At 33.0% G+C, this 19,994-nt stretch overlaps 2 protein-coding genes across 4 annotated transcripts in view; one reads left to right on the forward strand and one right to left on the reverse strand.

The window, feature by feature from the left end:
* The window catches only part of LOC134706866 (serine/threonine-protein kinase 17B-like), a 36,981-nt gene extending 33,620 nt beyond the window's left edge, over positions 1-3,361 (reverse strand). Inside the window, exon 1 of the mRNA XM_063566187.1 lies at positions 2,824-3,361. Coding sequence (XP_063422257.1) covers positions 2,824-2,966 — 143 coding nt within the window. The 5' untranslated portion in view covers positions 2,967-3,361. The remainder of the gene's footprint in view (positions 1-2,823) is intronic.
* Positions 2,046-18,669, forward strand: LOC134706865 (bifunctional coenzyme A synthase-like). 3 transcript variants are annotated; one of them, XM_063566185.1, is made up of 11 exons: positions 8,037-8,084; positions 8,218-8,247; positions 9,975-10,590; positions 11,388-11,602; positions 13,001-13,132; positions 13,595-13,721; positions 14,501-14,628; positions 15,223-15,304; positions 15,995-16,095; positions 16,680-16,826; positions 17,673-18,668. In XM_063566185.1, exons 3-11 carry the CDS (start codon positions 9,984-9,986, stop codon positions 17,739-17,741), a joined length of 1,608 nt encoding a protein of 535 aa, XP_063422255.1. In that variant the 5' UTR covers positions 8,037-8,084; positions 8,218-8,247; positions 9,975-9,983; the 3' UTR covers positions 17,742-18,668. The 3 variants fall into 3 exon arrangements, with proteins under 3 accessions (XP_063422254.1, XP_063422255.1, XP_063422256.1); XM_063566184.1 differs by lacking the exons at positions 8,037-8,084; positions 8,218-8,247 and adding an exon at positions 2,046-2,067 and having other exon boundaries at positions 17,673-18,669; XM_063566186.1 differs by lacking the exon at positions 8,218-8,247 and having other exon boundaries at positions 8,044-8,152.
* The last annotated feature ends 1,325 nt before the right edge of the window (positions 18,670-19,994 follow it).

Consider the following 19,994-nt stretch of genomic DNA (forward strand, 5'->3'; position numbering starts at 1 on the left):
AAAAAAAGTACAGATGGTTTCAACCTTTATATCCTACATTGACTCAGAGTCTCTTCTTTATTTCATCAGTGCAGACAGGACAAAAATGTTATCAATTAATACACTTATCCAATCAATGTCTTTTTTTTTCAATGAATCTTAGTAATAATTTACATTCAAATTTGTCTGATGAGTCTGGACTTGCCATTTTTGTTAGAACAGTGACCAGTCAACAAAAACGATGAGTCATCAGTTCTGACATAATTGATATCAGTATCATCAAAGCTTTTTCGCTCATCTTTTAAGTCTTCTTGTCTTTATAAAATAACCTACATCAGATTTAGATTACTTTATATTTTAATTCATTTCATTTAAATGAAATATTAATTTCTTGACGAGTTACATACATGACATATTGTAAGTGTATAAATAGAATCATACAGGGTTATCTAAGGCGAGCCCATGAGTCCTTTCAAAATACCCTTCCTTTATACATTTTGTACACAAAATAGTATGTACAAAAACAAATACACTCAACTTCTAATAAAGAAACAAACTACAAAATGTATTAAACAAAATATTTTGGGGGACATCCCAAATACAATATACAATGTACAATACATGTTGTACATTTTTTACATCCAGTAGTTCATGTAGTTATCACAACTTTTTATGTTACGGGTGACAGATTTTCATGATAATTATAGACCTTGTAATATGTTAAAATATGTCCCTCCAGCAAATTTACCAACTGATTACTGATCAAATCTATAATCGCACATTCCAGATATTTCAAATTAAAGAGAAAATATTAATAATAATCGTCTTTATCATGTTTATGGTCAATATTGTTTTCCAAAAATTTAAACATGTACTTGCTAAGAACAGAATACAGATATATGATGATGTACATGTATTACTGTGTAGTGTAAGAAAATATATAATATACACTATTACACTATAAAACTGTATAAAGATCAATTACATTACATTCAGCTAAACTCAGTCCACAAGAAACTCCCAAATTCCCATATCAATTACCACTTTTGTAGTAACTTATTATTGGCCAGAACATGAAAACAGACTAAGAACAAGACAAAGAATTTGTTTGAAGGTTATACATTTTGTACATGTTATATACAAATACATTACTGAAATAATCATAAAAATTCAAAACTTGTCTCATGTCTCTCAATAGTCTTAATGTCTAAGGCATTATAAAGTACTGTATTGAATTCAATGTACTGTCCAATTCAAATTCTCTGTTTAATACATTGTATTACTAATGTATAATGCGTATCATGCTGTAAATTAATATTAATCATATATATATAGTTAGGTTAAACTTAGTTGGTAAGCAATTCATTCAACAATGGCCAATACAATATACATGTATTTGTAATGACATGAAGTTAATGGTATACTGTTAATCCTTTAATAGTTTTATTACACCATCATGACCATGATCACAATAAATGGCAAGTATTTGGTCAATTATCATCTACAGGTGAATCAACAGAGAAATGTTGTGTATTACCAAACTTCAAGTCATTGCTTGAAAAAATTGAAATTTAAATGGTATTTAGAAATAATATTTAGAATCGAGAAAGAGTACTATTATCCCCTGGAATCTGCAAGTACATGTAGCAGTTGAACAAGTACCTGTATCAAAGCATCAAAGGTCACTATTCTTTTTTGACATTGTAAATGAAAAAAAGAAAGAAAATTAAGGGACTAATCAAAGTGAAGTTCAATGAGGCAGATTAATGCTCTCACTAATGATGTTTAAGGTGATTCCAGGGACTAGTTTTTTTGGCAATGGTGAGCCCAACAGTTGATTGATTCTGAATCCTGACATATATATTTCAATGAGTCCAGGACTCATCGACTCGCCTAAGTGAGAAGGTCAGAATGTGCAGTCACCAAGCTTGATCAGTCTGATTTCAGTGTAACACATGTAGCTAGCTATATATAGGGAATGTGAAATTAAAGGATAGATAGAGTAAACCAGATGTTCAACCTTCTTGAGAAGCCCCTCCATAAAGTCTGTGTTATAGCAACTTTTAGACACAACCCAACCATAACATGGTTAGTATACATTTGTACATGTACATTATACATAATACAAGAAGATAAGGAAATTATGAAAAGGTCACATACAGAATTCATCTATTGTTTTAATATTGCCCTAAACATTGATGTGATAATCTATTGGTACACCATGTAAGGGGTTAAAGGGGGACAATTTAAAAAGTCTTAATACATTTCGTACTGTACAGGTACATATTATGATATATCTATATATTCTTATATAGATTAGACCGTTTGTTTTCCCTTTTGAATGGTTTTACATTACTTATTTTTGAGGCCCTTTATAGCTTGCTGTTCGGTGTGAGCCAACCTTGGCTTCGTGTTGAAGGCCGTACCTTGACCTATATTGGTATTTGAATGGAGAGTTGTCTCGCATCTTCCTATATCTATGAAAATGAGTATAAATATTTTTGGGGAGAGGATAAAACATCAACATCTACAATATTCATATGTACATGTAATGAACTATGCAAGAAAATAAATGTTTTGACGTAATCAAATAATATACTAGTAACTTATTTTTTTCAAGAAGCATGAACTGTCAAATTTAATTTTTAAATGCATGTTCACTTATATATTTTATTTTTCTATTGAATTTGTAGCTACATGTATTGCCCTTTAAATCACGTTATCCCTTCAAATGAAGTGAATCTAGCTGTTAATGATTGTAGTGTACATCATACATGTACATGTAAATAGTACATAATAAATTGGGAAAGAAGTGGATAACATTTATCTATGCTGTAAACCTACCTTCCTATATCCTCAACAACAGTATAATCATCACTGAGACAATGTGTTTTAATGTTCGTATTAGGTTGGTATTTCTCTTTCCCTGGTGGACTAAACCCTGAAACACTATTATGGTAATGATGGTTATACCCATTCAACATCATTGTTCTCAAGTTTTTATTTTCTATTTAGCTTCAAAAGTTATATCACATAATGTAAGCAATACGTTAACACTCCAGGTGGCTTTTCCTTTTGTACCTTCACAGTTTGTAGTGTGAAATTTAAATATTTGAAATACACAAACCAAAAATAGCACTGAAATTCTTCACATTCCATTCATTTCATGGGCACTGAACAGCAAAATAATTTTATATGCTGTTTAAAATTACTTCCATATTACAAAGATAAATAAGTAGTTAAGTGCTGCTTAAAAAATCACTGTTAATACTATCTGAAAACCACTTATTAACTTTATGCAGTCAAAGTTAAAGGTAACTACTTCCAACGCTCGAAATCAGGGCACTAGTCATTGTTAGATTTGAAATCGAGGTTGGTACACGTACTTTCTGAATCAAATCGGTGACGGAGGTGATTTTGTATTCGTACCTTGGGGTTTAGATAAATCTTAATCTTTACAAATTGTCAACATTAAGATGTGATGATGAAAGAAAAATTTGCCTGCAGATATTACTCAAACCACATACATACAAATAATTAATTTTATTCTTGACGAAATAAGAAACTTCATTAAGACATAATTATAAACGTAGTGCCAAAATTCGGCAGTTTTTTCTAGTGACAGTTTTTCACGTTTATTTTAATATAACGACACAGATAAATGTTCCCATTCTGTGTTTATTTTGTAGATGCATCATTATTTACTATGTAGTTCTACCAATTTGATTTAGAATCGATATTGAATCATAGAAATAGGGTTGTCTTTCAATGTTTTAAATAATGTTATACTACCGTGTTTCAGGTTAGGGTGAAGGTTGGCGCCTGTTAAAAACGTTTAAACCCGCTGCATTTTAATTTGCACCTGTCATTATTCTGGAAACATTTGTTCAGTGGTTTATTTGTGTATACAATGTAGATTAGACCGTTAGTTTTACTGTTTGAATTGCTTTAGACAGCGTCATTTTGTGATCCCTTATAGCTGGCTTTTCGGTGTGCCGAGCGGCAATTAAGGCTTCGTGTTGACGACCGCACTTTGATAACTATAATTGTTAACTTTTTACAAATTGTGACTTGTATGGATAGTTGTCTCATTGGCACTCATGCCACACTCTTATTTCCATTGAACGGACCTCCAAAAGACCCATGATTCTGTAAGGTGGAGTAACGTCCGTTACCCAAATTACATCGACGCACTTCAATTGTTAACAAAAATGTATTAGTCTTGAAATAGTCTGGGCAGCTGTTCCTGGGCATAAAGAAGCCGCCGCAAAAATGTTTCCGTCTGTCACATGTCCATTGGCCGTTACCTCATTTTCACTGATGATTCAGGATCATTCAGTGACTGCTTGAAAAAAAAATGAAGATTGTTTGTAATGTTGACTTCTCTCTTATTATGAGTACATGTAATACTAGTATAATTATATATACGTATGTGCTTACCTTGCAAGATCCTCATACCGGTCAGACAGCTTTCACTCGTCCTTGACCTCATTTCACGAATCAATGAATAAGATAAAGTTTTGGTGTTCTTGAAGGTCCATATCTTCGATACTTTAAGCAAAAGGTCTAGTATATTTGGTGTATGGAAGGATTGTAACTGAGGTGTAAATTTATGTCCAACTGGCAGGTGTCTTCTGACCTTGACCTCATTTTCATGGTTCCGTGAGTCTAGTTCAGTTTATGGTGTTTTGGAATGTTTTTTTTATACTGTATGCAATATATATAGGTATTCTATATTAAGTGTATGAATCGAATGAGTGTAAGGTGTGCATGTCCAATTGACAGGTGTAATCTGACCTTGAACTCATTTTCACGGTTCAGTGGTCAAATTTAAGTGTTTGAGATGGTCTTTTTTCTAATACTGTATATGCAATAGGTCAACTATATTTGGTGTATACACAGAGGCGGATTTAGGGGAGGGCCAAGTGCCCCCCCCCCCCCTTTTTGAGAAAAAAAATTGGTTGCTCATTTGGGGAATCACTGAAGCGTGACGAGATCGGGACCCCTCTTAGGCAGTCAGTGGGCCCCCACTTATAAAAATTTCTGGATCCGCCACTGTATGCAAATATATGATGTACACGTCACGCAATATCGCAGGTTTAATTTCATCTTTACCTGATTTTCACGGTTCATTGTTCATTGTTTGGTGAAGTTTTTGTGTTTTGGTCTGTTTTTCTTAACTGTAAGTAAAGGGTCAACCAATGATTTGTATAGACTTTAGTACTATACAAATCCTTGGGTCATCTATGTTTGTTGTATGGAAGAAATGTAAGCTGTATACATGTATGTCTAGCAGGTTTCATCTGACCTTGATATCATTTTAGGCTTCATTGGTCAGTGTTAAATTTTCAAGGTTAAGTATGTTTCTTATAGCTATTATAAGCAATTGGTGAAATATATTTAATGCATAGATTGATTGTAAGGTGTGCATGTCTATCTGGCATGGTTCATCTGACCTTGGCCTAATTTTCATGATTCATTGGTCAATGTTTTCTTGGTCAACATAATATCAATGGTTAGTAAAGAAGGCGAGACATTCCAGCGTGTGCACTTGTTGATATATATAAAAACTGTGTCCTGGCATGCAGAATATCAAAAATGGTGCACCTGAAAGAATATTTGGTAAACTAGATTAGATAGAGATGGAGAGAGATACGACACAGGTGTAACGTTGTTTACTATTTGAAAGGTTTCAACCGCCATTATTCGTATTTTTCTTACTTGATGAAATCCAAGCAATCCAACGACCAAATCTTTTTATGAAAGAATGCATGGAATGGATACGAACTTATGAACGTTCAACTAATCAATATGAACCAGCTTCCTTCCCTCATATTTGCCAATGTGTTTCATGATCATTTGATTGATAGTCTATGCCAATGCCTAGCATTTACAAGCTAAAATCGAATTTTGAATTTTGATGCAAGGATTTTTTTGTCATAAGTTTTTTTTTCAAACCGTGAAAACTTGAAAGTTAAAAGTAACTATCATACACAACGAAAAATATGGCACACACTGAGACAATCAGTTTAATTGAGGTCTGGAGCTGGCATGTCAGTAACTGCTATTAGTCTGTTGTTATTTATGTATTATTGTCATTTTGGTTATTTTATTTTGTTTCCTCTTCTGACATTAGACTCGGACTTCTTTTGAACTGAGTTTTACTCACGGTGCGTATTGTTGTGCGTCTGGGTTTTTTTTTACATTGGCTAGAGCTATAGGACTAGGGGGATGGTGGATATTTCCAAAAAAATGTTCAACCCCACCGCATGTTTGCGCCTGTCCAAAGTCAGGAGCCTCTGGCCTTTGTTAGTCTTGTATGATTTTTAACTTTAGTTTCCTGTGTATAACTCGGAGTTTAGCATTATCCGCACTGAACTATTATATATATTTGATTAGGGGCCAGCTAAAGGGCGCCTCGCTGCATTGACGACCCATTGGTGGCCTTCGGCGGTTGTCGGCTCTATGGTCGGGTTGTTGTCTCTTTGACACATTCCCCATTTCCATTCTCTATTCTATGTACGTTAAACTATATGGTATCTAGAATTGAATGTAGCGTAAATACAAGCGGATTCCAGTTTCCCTGCGGTTAGCACTCCGGTTAGCATTGCTTTATGTACAGATAACAACCGGCGAATTGCTGCGAATGCTATTGTCTTTTATTTGCACTCCCTGTGTAATAAATTAAATATCAGAAGAAGGACATTTATATAAGAAAACACACATGATGAATACAAAATTTAAAAAAAATGTCCCGGCATACAGCAGTTTACCAAGTTAAAGGCCGTCAAAGGCCTTTGAGAGGTCCCTAAGTATTATATGTTGGGTTTTTTCCGAGAATGTACGCGTCTGAAGGCATGAGAACAGAATTGATGGTAAAAAAAAACCCAAACATTTAACCGTGTTTTATTTGCTTAATATGCTTAGCCATTTGGAAGAGAGTACATGAAAAAAAAGCATCACAATTCAAAACATTCTCTTTTCACTGAACAAGTATACACATGTGCCAGTTGGATGAGAGTACTTTACAGTTTCTGTAAAATGTTAAAATAAAACACGCATCACAATTCTAAAAATACTCTTTTCACTGTACTAGTATTCCTATTTGTGCTTAGGTGCTGTTTGAACCCCGCCTACGGTGCAGGATTTTATCGCTGTGTTCGGAAGATACATTGGTGGCCTTGTGCATGCTGTTTTCTACTCATTGTTCGGGTTGTCGCGTTTTTTTTTTAACATGGCATATTTCATATTAACATGACAAAAACCACAAAGTTCATAAGGAATACAATTCAATTCAAAAAATAAAAATAAATAAAAACGATAACAGGAATCATAAAAAATACCAGACATTACAATTTGAAATCAAACCAACCATTAGCACACAACTTTCCTCGACAAATAAACAGTGCATCCAGGTGACCAACGGGCTGAAGCAGATAACACATAACGGTTGAATTGAATTCAATTCAATTCAATTCAATTCAATTCAATTCAATTCAATTCAATTCAATTCAACCGTTATGTGTTATCTGCTTCAGCCCGTTGGTCACCTGGATGCACTGTTTATTTGTCGAGGAAAGTTGTGTGCTAATGGTTGGTTTGATTTCAAATTGTAATGTCTGGTATTTTTTATGATTCCTGTTATCGTTTTTATTTATTTTTATTTTTTGGCCTACAAAGATTAGACCACAAATCTATATCTTTGATGACCAGTTGACATGTAATTCGCATTTTTGTCATACGTATTTCTCAATTGAAAGCCTGTCATGTTATAGATAGTCATAGCAAGGATTTGTATAGTAAGTCTTACTATACAAATCCTTGTTTATAGATATAAATGGACACTGTACAGATAATTTTATTAACAAATCAAGGTGCCCTTGTAATTATTCATAACATAATAAACAAACAAACTAACCAACAAGTAAGACAAAAATGATTCATACAGTTATAATTATATTGAATTTATAATAATATTAAATAACCGTTCGTGTTTCGTATTTCGTTTTCTTTCTGGTCCAGACCCGGGTTTGTATCACACCTTTTGTCATCTTTCCGAGTTGTGTCCCTTGCTTATGTGCCAAAAGTTGACCTTTGTTTACTGGTCTTCTTCTTTAGTTACAGAATACCATCAACATTTTGAAGATTACATTCTGGCGCATGCCTGATTGAGGTTGCTTTTTAAAATTAATTTCAATTTTTCTTTATTTTTAAGATTTACAATTTTTATTGAACTTTTAGTAATGTACCTCTGGTTTTGATAAAAAGGTATATCAACTAAAATGTATATAACCTTAAACCAACCTTTAACTCACTTCCAAAACCAAATTGTAACTTTCTGACCACTGACCTAAAACCACTATACCACATAACAACTGAGGGGATCCGAAATCCAGGGCTTAAAAATACGAAATCCCGAGGTCCCTAAATTCGAAAAATAGAATACCCGTATCCCGAAATCCCGAGCTTAAAAACACCCGATCCAGGATCCCGATAAAGGTCCTATCCCCCTCACAACTGTAATTTCTCATAGATTGTAATAAACAATTAAAATTAATAAGGCGACAATGATGGCCTATTTCGAGAAACAAACTTTAGAAAGTTGATTTTTTTGTTAGAATTAATGAAAAATTGTTTGGTCCAAAAAATAAAGGTGCCTGTTGCTTTTTAACCAGATTTTTGTGACAAAAATGTCGGTTATTGTTTTTGGGATGTACGGCAAGCAGGCGGCCAGTCGGGCTGGTGGGCGGGGCAACTATCAAATGTTGTCCCGTTTAACCAAAGCTTTAAAAATTTTAATATGTTGTTACTGACAACTAAATGATTTTGACTTTTACCGTTCAGGAGTTATAACTTATGGTTCTTGAAAGATTGAAAAATTGAGTTTCCAGTCGTGTCCGTGCATTTACGCATGAACTGTTCTTCCAAAGCTTCCCAAATTTTAATACGTTGTTACTGATGACAAAATGGAGGTCAAGTTCAATAATGATGATTTTGACTTTTACCGTTCATCAGTAATGGTTCTTGTGATATTGCCAGGACACAAATAAATGTTAATAAATCCGGTTTGCTGTCGTTGTGACAGCCTCTTGTCTTAACATAATTTGGCCTTATCTCCCATACCTATCAATTTTGCACTCAAAACCATATGTCTCATCCTAGCATAGAAAGACACTTCAGTTCTGTTAGGGCTAAGGAAAATATATTTTTTTTCCTTTGGTATATAGGAGGGGTCTGATTGGGGGGTCTCATCACCATTTACGAGTTAATTTTTTTGTCAATCACGATCCTGCTTATTGTTATTGTGAGAATCCTGTATCCAACTTCTCGTTGCCATAATAGGGATTGTAATTTCCCCTGTCCCACCAAATTCGTTTCCCGTTTTCACGCTTATTTATTTGACTTTCATGTGTCACACCTAAAAAATCTGCCAATCCTGCTTCATGCTAAGACCCCAATGAGACCCACAATGCAGAGTGCACAAAGTCTCTAATAATAAAAAATAACCAGCACACATATAGACCAATCGGGATTAGCCATAATCTTAATTCTGAATACCATTTTAATCTAATGGTTTATTGGACCCTAACCTCAATGTAATTACCATATTTCCTTTTTATGAGGGGTACATTTCAAGTGATAAAATATTTTTTTTTTGTAAAAACCACTTTTAAGTACATATCCTGACCCTGATCATGTGAGCACATAATGTGACATATTTATATTATTTGAAGAAACTTTTTCTGAAGAACCTCACATCTTTCTGGTATTATATGGTCAAAACATGTCCAAGTATTTTGTAATATTATGGGGGGGGGGGGGGGGCAGTTGTTTCATTGTCAATCATACAACACCCTCTTTCTTATATAAGTGTTGTAATTTGGAACAGACAGGAATAAATTAGTAGGCCTACTAAACATTCTTTCCTATATTGTCTAAATTTCCTACTTTGATATTCTTTTTTTCATGCTTTAGTTTTGATTTTTGTTTTGCAGGTTTTTATAATGTATAAAACAGGACTTTTAATTCTGACAAGACCACTTCCTGTTTTAAAATCAGCTGTTCAATCGGTTTTGGAGGAAGCTGCAACAGTAGTATCCAATACACTCTATGTTCATATTCAACCATCATCCAGTTCACATACATTCAAAATCCGGAATGTGCCTTGTTCTAAAGACTTCCGATGTCTAATGACACAGTTGTACTCTTCTAGTGCTTCGCTATGCAATAATTTAGATGTCAGAATATTATTAAACAATGTATCAAATTTACAATTGGAAAGGAATTTAAAGTTTGATTTAAAAAGACCTTGTGATATTGTATTGATAGACAATCAATTGATTGCTGATGAATTTCAAAATAAATCTGAATCTTTAGCAAGCTTAATGAAAGATGGATCAAGAGGACCAACAGAAGTACACACATTAAGCATGCCTGCTGACAGTCAAAGCAGTATGATTGAGGATGATAAAGTGGAATCATTTGATAATGTTGTTCTTGGTGGAACCTTTGACCGTTTACATGCAGGTCACAAAATAATGTTGAGTGAAGCATGTTTCCTGGCAGAACGACAGATAACAGTTGGAGTTACAGATGAAAATATGAATCAAAGTAGGAAATTAAGACAATGTAGGGAAAAAGTGTTAAGTAGGCCAAAGATAGACCCCACTACATGTATACATGTTTATTTTGTTCCAAGAAACAACACTTACATTATCAGTTATTGAAATACTTCTTATATATTTCATTATAAGTTTTTCTATTGTTTATCAATTGTAATGCAGCACTGATGTTAGTATGAAAGATTTTAAATGCTGACTTCAGCAATGAGGGTAGGAATGCCCTTTATGGTCAAACAGTAATTTTTAGTGCAAATTGGTTAAAATTTTACCATATTAAAATTGGTCAAAATATTCTCATTGTGATTTGTAAGAGGTCTCAAATAATTATCGTACCATTATTTTTTATAAACAAATTAACCTGATTCGCCAATATCAGTAGATTTTTTTATCATCTAAATGAAAGTGTACATTTTATGGTCATGCACCAAAAATTATCATTAACATCATTTGGCAAGAATTTCATACATTATTCATCATGAAAAAAATTGTCAGGAGTGTTAAATAACCCAAACTAATTGATGCCTCCATCAAACAACATTATTATTCTTAGGTGAATAATCTTTTCATATATTCCAAAAACACTTCTTATCTGAAAACAAGATAATCTCTGATATGCAAAAATGTGTGTTTATCATACTTCATGATATTTGAACAATTAAAACTGGAACAAAAATAAAGGGGATAAACCACTTAGCACATACAAGGTTACACACTTTATGGAGTTGCTTGTATATATACTGCAAGAGAATAACACTTACAAAAAAAATTACATTTTTTTTTCTTCAGAAAAGACATTATGTGAACTGATAACTCCAACAGAGAAGAGAATTGAAGGGGTTTTAGACTTTCTACAGGATATCAAGCCATGCATTGAACATAAAGTTGTGGCAATCAATGATATGTTTGGTCCGACAATCTCTGATCCAGATCTCCAGTTTATTGTAGTGAGTGAAGAGACAAAAAGAGGAGGAGAAATAGTTAATGAAGAAAGACAGAAGAAGGTAGATATATATATATATATATATATATATAAGTACGTCTGAGTCAGTGACAACCCTACAACAGATGTATCCATCGGATCGCCATCAATGATGGTGATACATGGCTGTGTACATAATATATATACAACTCGTCTAAACATCAACCCAACAATGTTAGATCTGTAAATTTGCTTTCGCAAATTTTTGGTTCTTCCCTCGCCGGGATTCGAACCCATGCTACTGTGATATCGTGACACCAAATCGCCTGCACTGCAGCCGTTCCGCTAGACCACACGACCACCTGGGCTCGGCTGCAGTGCAGGCGATTTGGTGTCACGATATCACAGTAGCATGGGTTCGAATCCCAGCGAGGGAAGAACCAAAAATTTGGGAAAGCAAATTTACAGATCTAACATTGTTGGGTTGATGTTTAGACGAGTTGTATATATATTATGTACACAGCCATGTATCACCATCATTGATGGCGAAATTTGCTTTCACAAATTTTTGGTTCTTCTCTCGCCGGGATTCGAACCCATGCTACTGTGATATCGTGACACCAAATCGCCTGCACTGCAGCCGTCCCACTAGACCACACGACCACCTGGGCTCTCAAAAAAAGAGCTTTCGGTGGGCATGTGTTACCTTTCCACGTCAGTTTTAATCTAGCAGCGTACTACAGTACATGATATATAAGGCATGAAGATGTTATTGTTACAGATCAGCTAAATTATCTATAGTAAAGGATCCTACAAATTAATGTAAGATACAGTCATAGAAAAAAATTATATTCATAAGTACGTCTGAGTCAGTGACAACCCTACAACATATATATACGTGTAAAATGACAATATTGTTTTATTTATTATGATCAGTTAGAATGTTCTAAAGAAGTAGGTCAACAAACATGTAAGGGATCAAAAACATTCCTTATAATAGGAAGAATTTAATAATACATGTATAATTAGGGTACCATTTATTTATTTTTTAAATTGGGGTTGCAAGGTTGATTATATTGCCAATGGAATATTTACTTTCACCTGCTACATGTACTAGCACTGCTAACCAGTATTATTTTGAGAAAATATATATTTCTATGACATTGTTTGTTAACCTACAAGTCCTTTTTTGTATATAATATATAAATTTATAAAAAGGACCTAATCAAAGATTTACTGCCTTGTCTAAAATAAGCAGTTAAGGAAACAAATTTTAAACGAGTTTAAAAGATTTTCTCAACAATACTATTATAAGATGGTAATATACAAAGATAATGACATGTATAAAATCGTGTTGACAAATATTTTGGCCGAACAAATAGTCTTCGATACAATGTTTAACTGATGCATTGAAGATCTGCTTGATATTTTATTTTTTTGTCATCAGAGTAAGTGGCAATATAAACTAGTTTTATTTCAGGGATTTACTGTTCTGAAGCAGCATGTGATAGAACTGGTTGTAGATTCATGTCATAATCAATACGAAGAGGAAAAAATTAGTTCATCATCATCAAGAAAGAGGCTGCTTGGAACTGTTATCAATCCTATTAAGGTATGTCTTCTTTGATTTTATAATGTTTTTGAGTACCGGTAATCCTTTTTAAAGAATACTCTGTATTTCCATTCCTTATAACAGTTGGGTAATGTTATCAATCTATAAATAAAGGTTGAATTATTTTAATGTGGAAAATCATGAGGTATGTAGCATGCTTCTCTGTATATAAGATGAAATTGAAATGTCTTATCTAAGGTTCAAGGTCTTATACAAAATAAAAAAAATTATATTCTGTATGCAAATATTCATATAATGTACAAAATTTTGTCCAACTCAGAATTGATCTAAGAATTACCGGTAAGTGATGGTGAATTTTGTTGATTCCGTGGCCGCTGCTATAAGTTGTGTCATTAATGAGATTAGAATTTGTTTGGAAGGTCAATTTAGAAACAACTATAATTCTTTTGATAGAAATGTGTTCAATACTTTGTGGAAGTTGAAAATGTATATATTTTTCAGCCAAACAGAAACATACCTAGCTCTCCCTATGTAATAGGATTGACAGGAGGCATAGCTAGCGGGAAGTCAGCATTGTGTGGAAGGTTAGAGAAACTAGGTGCTGGTACAGTGGACTGTGACAAATTAGGTAATGTCTATATATCAATGTTTATGGTGTGTCACTCATTAGACATTTTGACTGATAAGGGGATATAATAGAACAAAAAAAGGTTGTATATGCCCTGTCTGATAAGCATGATAAGGTTCATAGCTCTATCATATAAGGAAATGCACAATGTATATGCCCTGTCTCATAAGGGAGATAAAAAATAAGGAGAATATACCTTCGCTATAAAGTTTTCCCTATCTGACAAGGAAGTACAAAATGTATATGCCTTGTCTTATAAGGGCGATATAAAGAGGTAAGTGCACCTTTGGCTGCCCTAACTAATAAGGAGTATTTGCCATGTCTGATAATGGGAATATAAAGAGGATAGTGTGCCCTATCTAACAAGGAAGTACAAAATGTATATGCCCTGTTTAATAAGGGAGATAACAAATAAGGTAGTAAATGTCCTGTTTCTGTCTGATAAGGGAGATAACAAATAAGGATATATAGGGAAGTATAGAAGATTCATTAATTTTAGTTGAATCCAATTTTTGTAGATTGAGGAAACATTGTAGACAATGATTAAAAATTTCTTTTAAAATTGTTATCAATTTATATTTTAAGATTGAAAATTGACTAAACTAATTATGCTTCAATTACCAGTTTAGATATAATGTGAGACCCACATTTACTGTCCCTTGTGATTTTGTGCTATCCCACATTGCTTAAACTTCAGAAATGAAAATAATTAATTCTAACTTAAGTTAGTATAGGTACACATTATTACTAATACAAACTATACAATTTTATATTTCTAGGTCATGAAGTGTATTTGAAAGGAACACCCTGTTACAGTACTTTGGTAGAACAGTTTGGTAATGAAATTGTTGGTAAAAATGGAGAAATTCAAAGAAGAGTCTTAGGATCTATTGTATTTAGCAATCCAGTGAGATTAACAAATATTGTATTTATATTTTTAGATTTAGGATTTGCTGTGTCCGCAGTCTTTAAATTTGACAAATATCAAAATTTGAAATTATCTTGCACCATACAAATTGTTCACTACCATGTTATATTTTTCAAGTGAACTTGATAGGAAATGCAAGAAGAATGTCCATGGGCTACAGATCACATGTAAATGTGAAAATGTAATTTCATTAACATTTCCATTTATAAAGGGACATAACTCGAGAATGGTGAAATTTATGGCACCCAAATAAGAAATTGATCTATGTTTGGTGGTAATAAGCATAATGCTGCATTGTGTAAAGCTTTACGAAATTTGGTTGAGGCAAACTAAAGTTAGAAAATGGAAACAAATATCCAGACAGAAAGACATAAAGACATACAATGATAAACCTTCATGCCCCCTTTGTGTCTAGTTGCGGGGGAATATAACTATGTCTTCTAAAAATGCCAGGAAAGAGAAGCATGATTTATTGTATGCTTGATAAATAAGTTTCTCTAATTATTTGTAGATTTATACTTTCCCGCAACAGTTAATATATTATTATCGATGTATATTATTATCTTATTTCAGGAAAAGCTGCATTTACTCAACAGAATTGTTTGGCCAGAGATAGGAAAACTTGCAGAAGACAAGATAAAGAAACATGCTGAAAGTTTGTAATAGATATTTTTTAATGACTTCCATGCAAAAAATTACATTACTTGATTATAAAGTTACTCTTCACTAATTAAAATTAGTCATTCAAGCCATAGATTTGTTTTATACTTTGATTTATATTCAAATTTCATCTTGTAGGATAAACACTGACAACCTCAACATAACCAATATGGCTGAAAGTTACTTACAGCAACAATCAATAAATCAAATTTGACGGCCCATGCCATGTGAAAATGAAAACAAATCCAAATCTGTGGCTTGCATAAACTATTAAACTTCTAATAAGACAAATACGGTTATTTATACATGTAAAACCAAAGCTAAGATAAATATGCCACATGTATGGCTGTTTTATTTTACCACCTAAGTAAGTAAGTAAGTAAGCCAGCATTCTATAAGCACATTTATAGATTTCAGCAACTCAACATGTCGGCTTACTCCTCAGTTATAACAGGTGAACTGTGTCAGATATAGAGTTGACATGTTATAACTAAGGAATGAACTGCCATGTTGACTTGCTGAAATCCATAAATGTGCAAATAATGCAAGAAGATACAAATCAACATCAACCTAAAACTCAATTTTAATGCGATTGTATCTGAATTGTTAGGATACATTTAACAGAAAAAACTTCAGAGTAAAAATTTTCAATATTATTTAATTTCACTCTTGTTGTATTTTAAAGATGGTAAAGAAATTGTGGTATTGGAAGCTGCCTTACTATTAGATGCAGGCTGGAACAATCTAGTACATGAAGTGTGGACATCTGTTGTTCCCCCAGGGGAGGTAATTATAGAATCCTATAAATAAAACAAAAATGGAATCATGACTTAGACCATAGAAAGGGTTCAAAAGATATTGTATGTTAATTATTACAAAACTTGGGATATGCATTTCTGTTGTTAATATAATGAAACAAGGTTAAGGAATTAAGAATGTTGGAGAATTCTCAATCTGGAGTAAATAGAAATACAATATTAAAAAAAAATAACAGATCTTTATTTAATGACATTTGAAAAAAACTCTTGATTTTAATGCACATTTTTGGTTGTGACGCAAAATTAAAACGAGATTTTTTTTATTTCCTTCAATGACACAAATTTGAAATGGTGTACATGTATTGTGATAATTTCCTCTGCCCTGAACTAGTGAAAACTAAGAGGACATAATCATTTAGCAATTTAATAATTATCATTAAAGATGAGATCTTTAATTGACACATTGACATCTTGAAAACAGGTGCATTGTGTTGACAAAATACACAGTAGGGATTGTTTATTATGAAGATTATTTTCAGGTTTTTGTAGCAGTTGTGTCTATTATTGATTCTTGTTTGTCTTAATTGGCTAAACTCACCATCTTTATTCTAGGCAGTCAAGAGAATGATGGACAGAAATAATATGACGGAAGAGGAAGCAAACAAAAGGTTAAAGTCACAACTATCCAATAAGGAGAGAGTTCAAAGTTCAAATGTTGTACTATGTACTTTATGGGAGTATGAGTACACTCAAACACAGGTATATGTTTGTTTGAAACGATTTGTTTTTTGAAATAAATGCTTAATGGCATACAATACAGAATAAATATAGCATTGAATTTTTTTGGAAATTTTCACACAAAGTCAGTGATGATATGCACTCTTGAAATATGCCAAGAAACTATATCTACACTGCTTATTTCGGTGAGAAATTTAAGTTTGATTTGCCATGTTTCAGGAAAGAGAAAATACTACATTTCATATTTACCCGTAATACATTTCTAAAAACTAACTCGACTCTCAAATGGAAAGAGATTTTTCATCTGATTTTTTGTCCTGCCTGGGACAACAAAAGGGTGAATGATGATGCATTAATATCAGTACATATCTATTTGAAAACAATTTTTAGACCCATGCCTTCCTTCCTTGATTAGAACTACTTACAATCGATAATATTTCATACAAGTTACATTACTGTTTGTACATCCTAGTTTTTCAACCATTTTAAGGCCCTTCACACTATATGGTAAAGTGACTTTGAATTGATAAGCAATGTTGCTGTCAATCACATTGTTTTTTTTCTGAATATTTTGTTGACAGGTGACACATATCTTTGTGTCAACAGTTTATTGTTTACTAAAAGTTTCAATGTTTGGATGCCTTTAAGTTGATATCAAAATTGAAAGTTGGATGCATAAAAGAAAATTGAAATCATACAATTATTGGTAAAAGATACCTTGAGGACAATATTATTGCAACTACAGAAAAAAAACTTTCATATTATTTCCTTTTTCCTGACAAAAAACTGTAGATAAGATAAAGATATGTGTTTTAATATCATAAGAATTTTCAGAATTAAGAGAATGATCTCATATTTTTTTTCTAGGTTGAGAAGGCATGGTCCTTGTTACAGAAGAGGTTGATAGAGAGGAACTCAGAACATTCCAAATATTGAATCATTTTGATCCTGTGATATTACATCTCAAACAGAGAGTCCATTGTCTTTCAGTCATCTTTTGAAAAAAACACTTGTATGTAATATAAAGCTCTATTGATAATCATGAAAAATTTAATATTAATCTTTAAAATCATATAGAAACATTTTATTGACATATTTGTAGCATTAAACATGATTTAAGTTGTCTTTTTATGAACATGAGTTTGGTGCTGTTTTCATTATGTTTATTCCTCAATACATTTTGTTGGAACTTTATTACCACCTGTGAATTTATCTCCGGTCTTTTTCCTTTCTTTCACTGATCTACACTTCTATAGAAAGCTGACCATTATTATCACCCCTTTATTAAATATAAACATCAGTGTCAGTACCTGATGGTTGCAATGCAGATCTTTTATTTTAAGTGCCGGTCTTTGTAAGAATCAGGCAATTTAGGTAAAAATCAAAACATGATAAGAAAAAACCCACCGTGCTAATCATGCTATTTAATACTAATCATCATCCTGAGTTAAAAAATATTAGTCTTTCGTTTGTGTGTGTCTGGTAATATCAAATAAATTGGTTGGAAAATTGGTTAGAATGATAGCAAATTACAGAGTTATCTCCCCTTATTCGTTAATTTCTAATGCATTTCAACCAAATTGTATCTTCTATTACCAGAACAGAAAAAGGAAATGAATGTTATTTTTGTGCAAAACTACATATTATGAACTGAAATCAATGTCAAATGGGGTGTGGTTTTTTGGTCATGTTTTCACCACTGCCTGATTCTTAGGCAGACTGGCACTTAAAATCTTACCAAAACATTATATTTAGTGAATGGGATACGATAACTGCACAAACTCTGCATTAACATGCAATTTGTTATTAATCAGATTATTTGCATAATTTGATAAAATACCATTGTTATTAATTATTTATATTTCTACACATTGTTAAGATACAATAAATAAGTAAATAAATGTTTATTCCAGTTTTAGATTGAAAATACTGAAATTAATCAATTTATGTTTATGAACTAGGTAAGCTATATTTATATGTAAAAAGGGACTTCCACATTCTGGTTTATATGCTATAATGTGACAGTTTTTGTTTCGCCTACAATGCAATTTACAGTATACAAGACATTATTAAAAAGCGCTGGGGGCATACTATTCATATTAAGCTTTATATTTCAGAGAGTAGAAGAACTGAAGGTTGTTGTCCTGAATCCTGTTTTCATAATTCATTGGTCATTGATAAGTTTTCTTGGTTTAGTCTGTTTTTGTCTCGACTTGATGGATGCAAAAAGCAAGACATAGGTATTCTATTTTCGACTAGCAGTGGCGTCAACAACTGTATAAGTTTGTGATTATGTCTAGTTTATGGTGACCCACTTGTGGTAGTTCAATTATATTTTGTATGCTGTTGTATTCGCATTGGCAAATCTTATTTCCGCAAAGATTTTTTGACCCTGCACCTCAGTCATGGTCTATTGACTTTGAAAATTGTGCTTAGTTTACATGCATTAGTTTTTGATAAGTCAGAATATGGATAACCAATAGTGGTAGCTAAATTATATTGGGTATGCAGTTATATAAGCATTGGTATATCTCATTTCTATGATTTTCTTTGGCTCCACCCCTCAGTCATGGTCTATTGACTTTAAAACTTGTGCTTAGTTTACATGTATTAATTTGTGGTTGGGTCAGTTTAAGGGAAACAATTACTGGTAGGCCAATGTTAATGTATAATGTGTCATGCTTGGCTTTGTAGCACCCACCTTCTGTGTTATGAGTCTTGCTTGGCTATATACCACCCAATATGTTTAGTTTAAACATATTTATTTATTTATAGTGGATTGGGAAACAAGTTTTGCAACTTAAATTAATCCCTTTCCACTTTGCGGGTGCGAGTGCTGCCTTGTAGCGGCATTAGCCTACTCTTTTTCGAAATCTACAAGGGTGTCTTTAACGTGCAAGAGATGTGGCTCTCTCTTAACACGGGTCAGCCATTTATCGTCCCTTTCCGACGGACTATCATCGTTTCCTCAAGACCATACTCGCAGATGGTGTCAAGGGAGAGCCGAAAATTGAGTTCCTGAAATTTTCATCCCAAACGGGAATCGAACCAGGAACCTGTGTGTTAGTAGTCCGATGCACTAACCACTACACCACGGCTCTCTATACATGTATGTGTAATGAGTCGTCCTTCGCTACATAGCACCACTCTGTGTAATGAGTCATGGTTGGCTATAAAGCACCACTCTAT

The sequence above is a fragment of the Mytilus trossulus genome, chromosome 2 (genome assembly GCF_036588685.1).
Source record: "Mytilus trossulus isolate FHL-02 chromosome 2, PNRI_Mtr1.1.1.hap1, whole genome shotgun sequence".
In the NCBI taxonomy this organism is placed as follows: Eukaryota; Metazoa; Mollusca; class Bivalvia; order Mytilida; family Mytilidae; genus Mytilus; species Mytilus trossulus.

Excerpts from the sequence above, each read along its gene's own strand:
- LOC134706865 (XM_063566184.1), top strand. Across the intron at positions 11,603-13,000 it reads ATGAAGAAAGACAGAAGAAG|GGATTTACTGTTCTGAAGCA; the intron begins GTAGATATATAT and ends GTTTTATTTCAG. Across the intron at positions 15,305-15,994 it reads GATAAAGAAACATGCTGAAA|ATGGTAAAGAAATTGTGGTA; the intron begins GTTTGTAATAGA and ends TGTATTTTAAAG.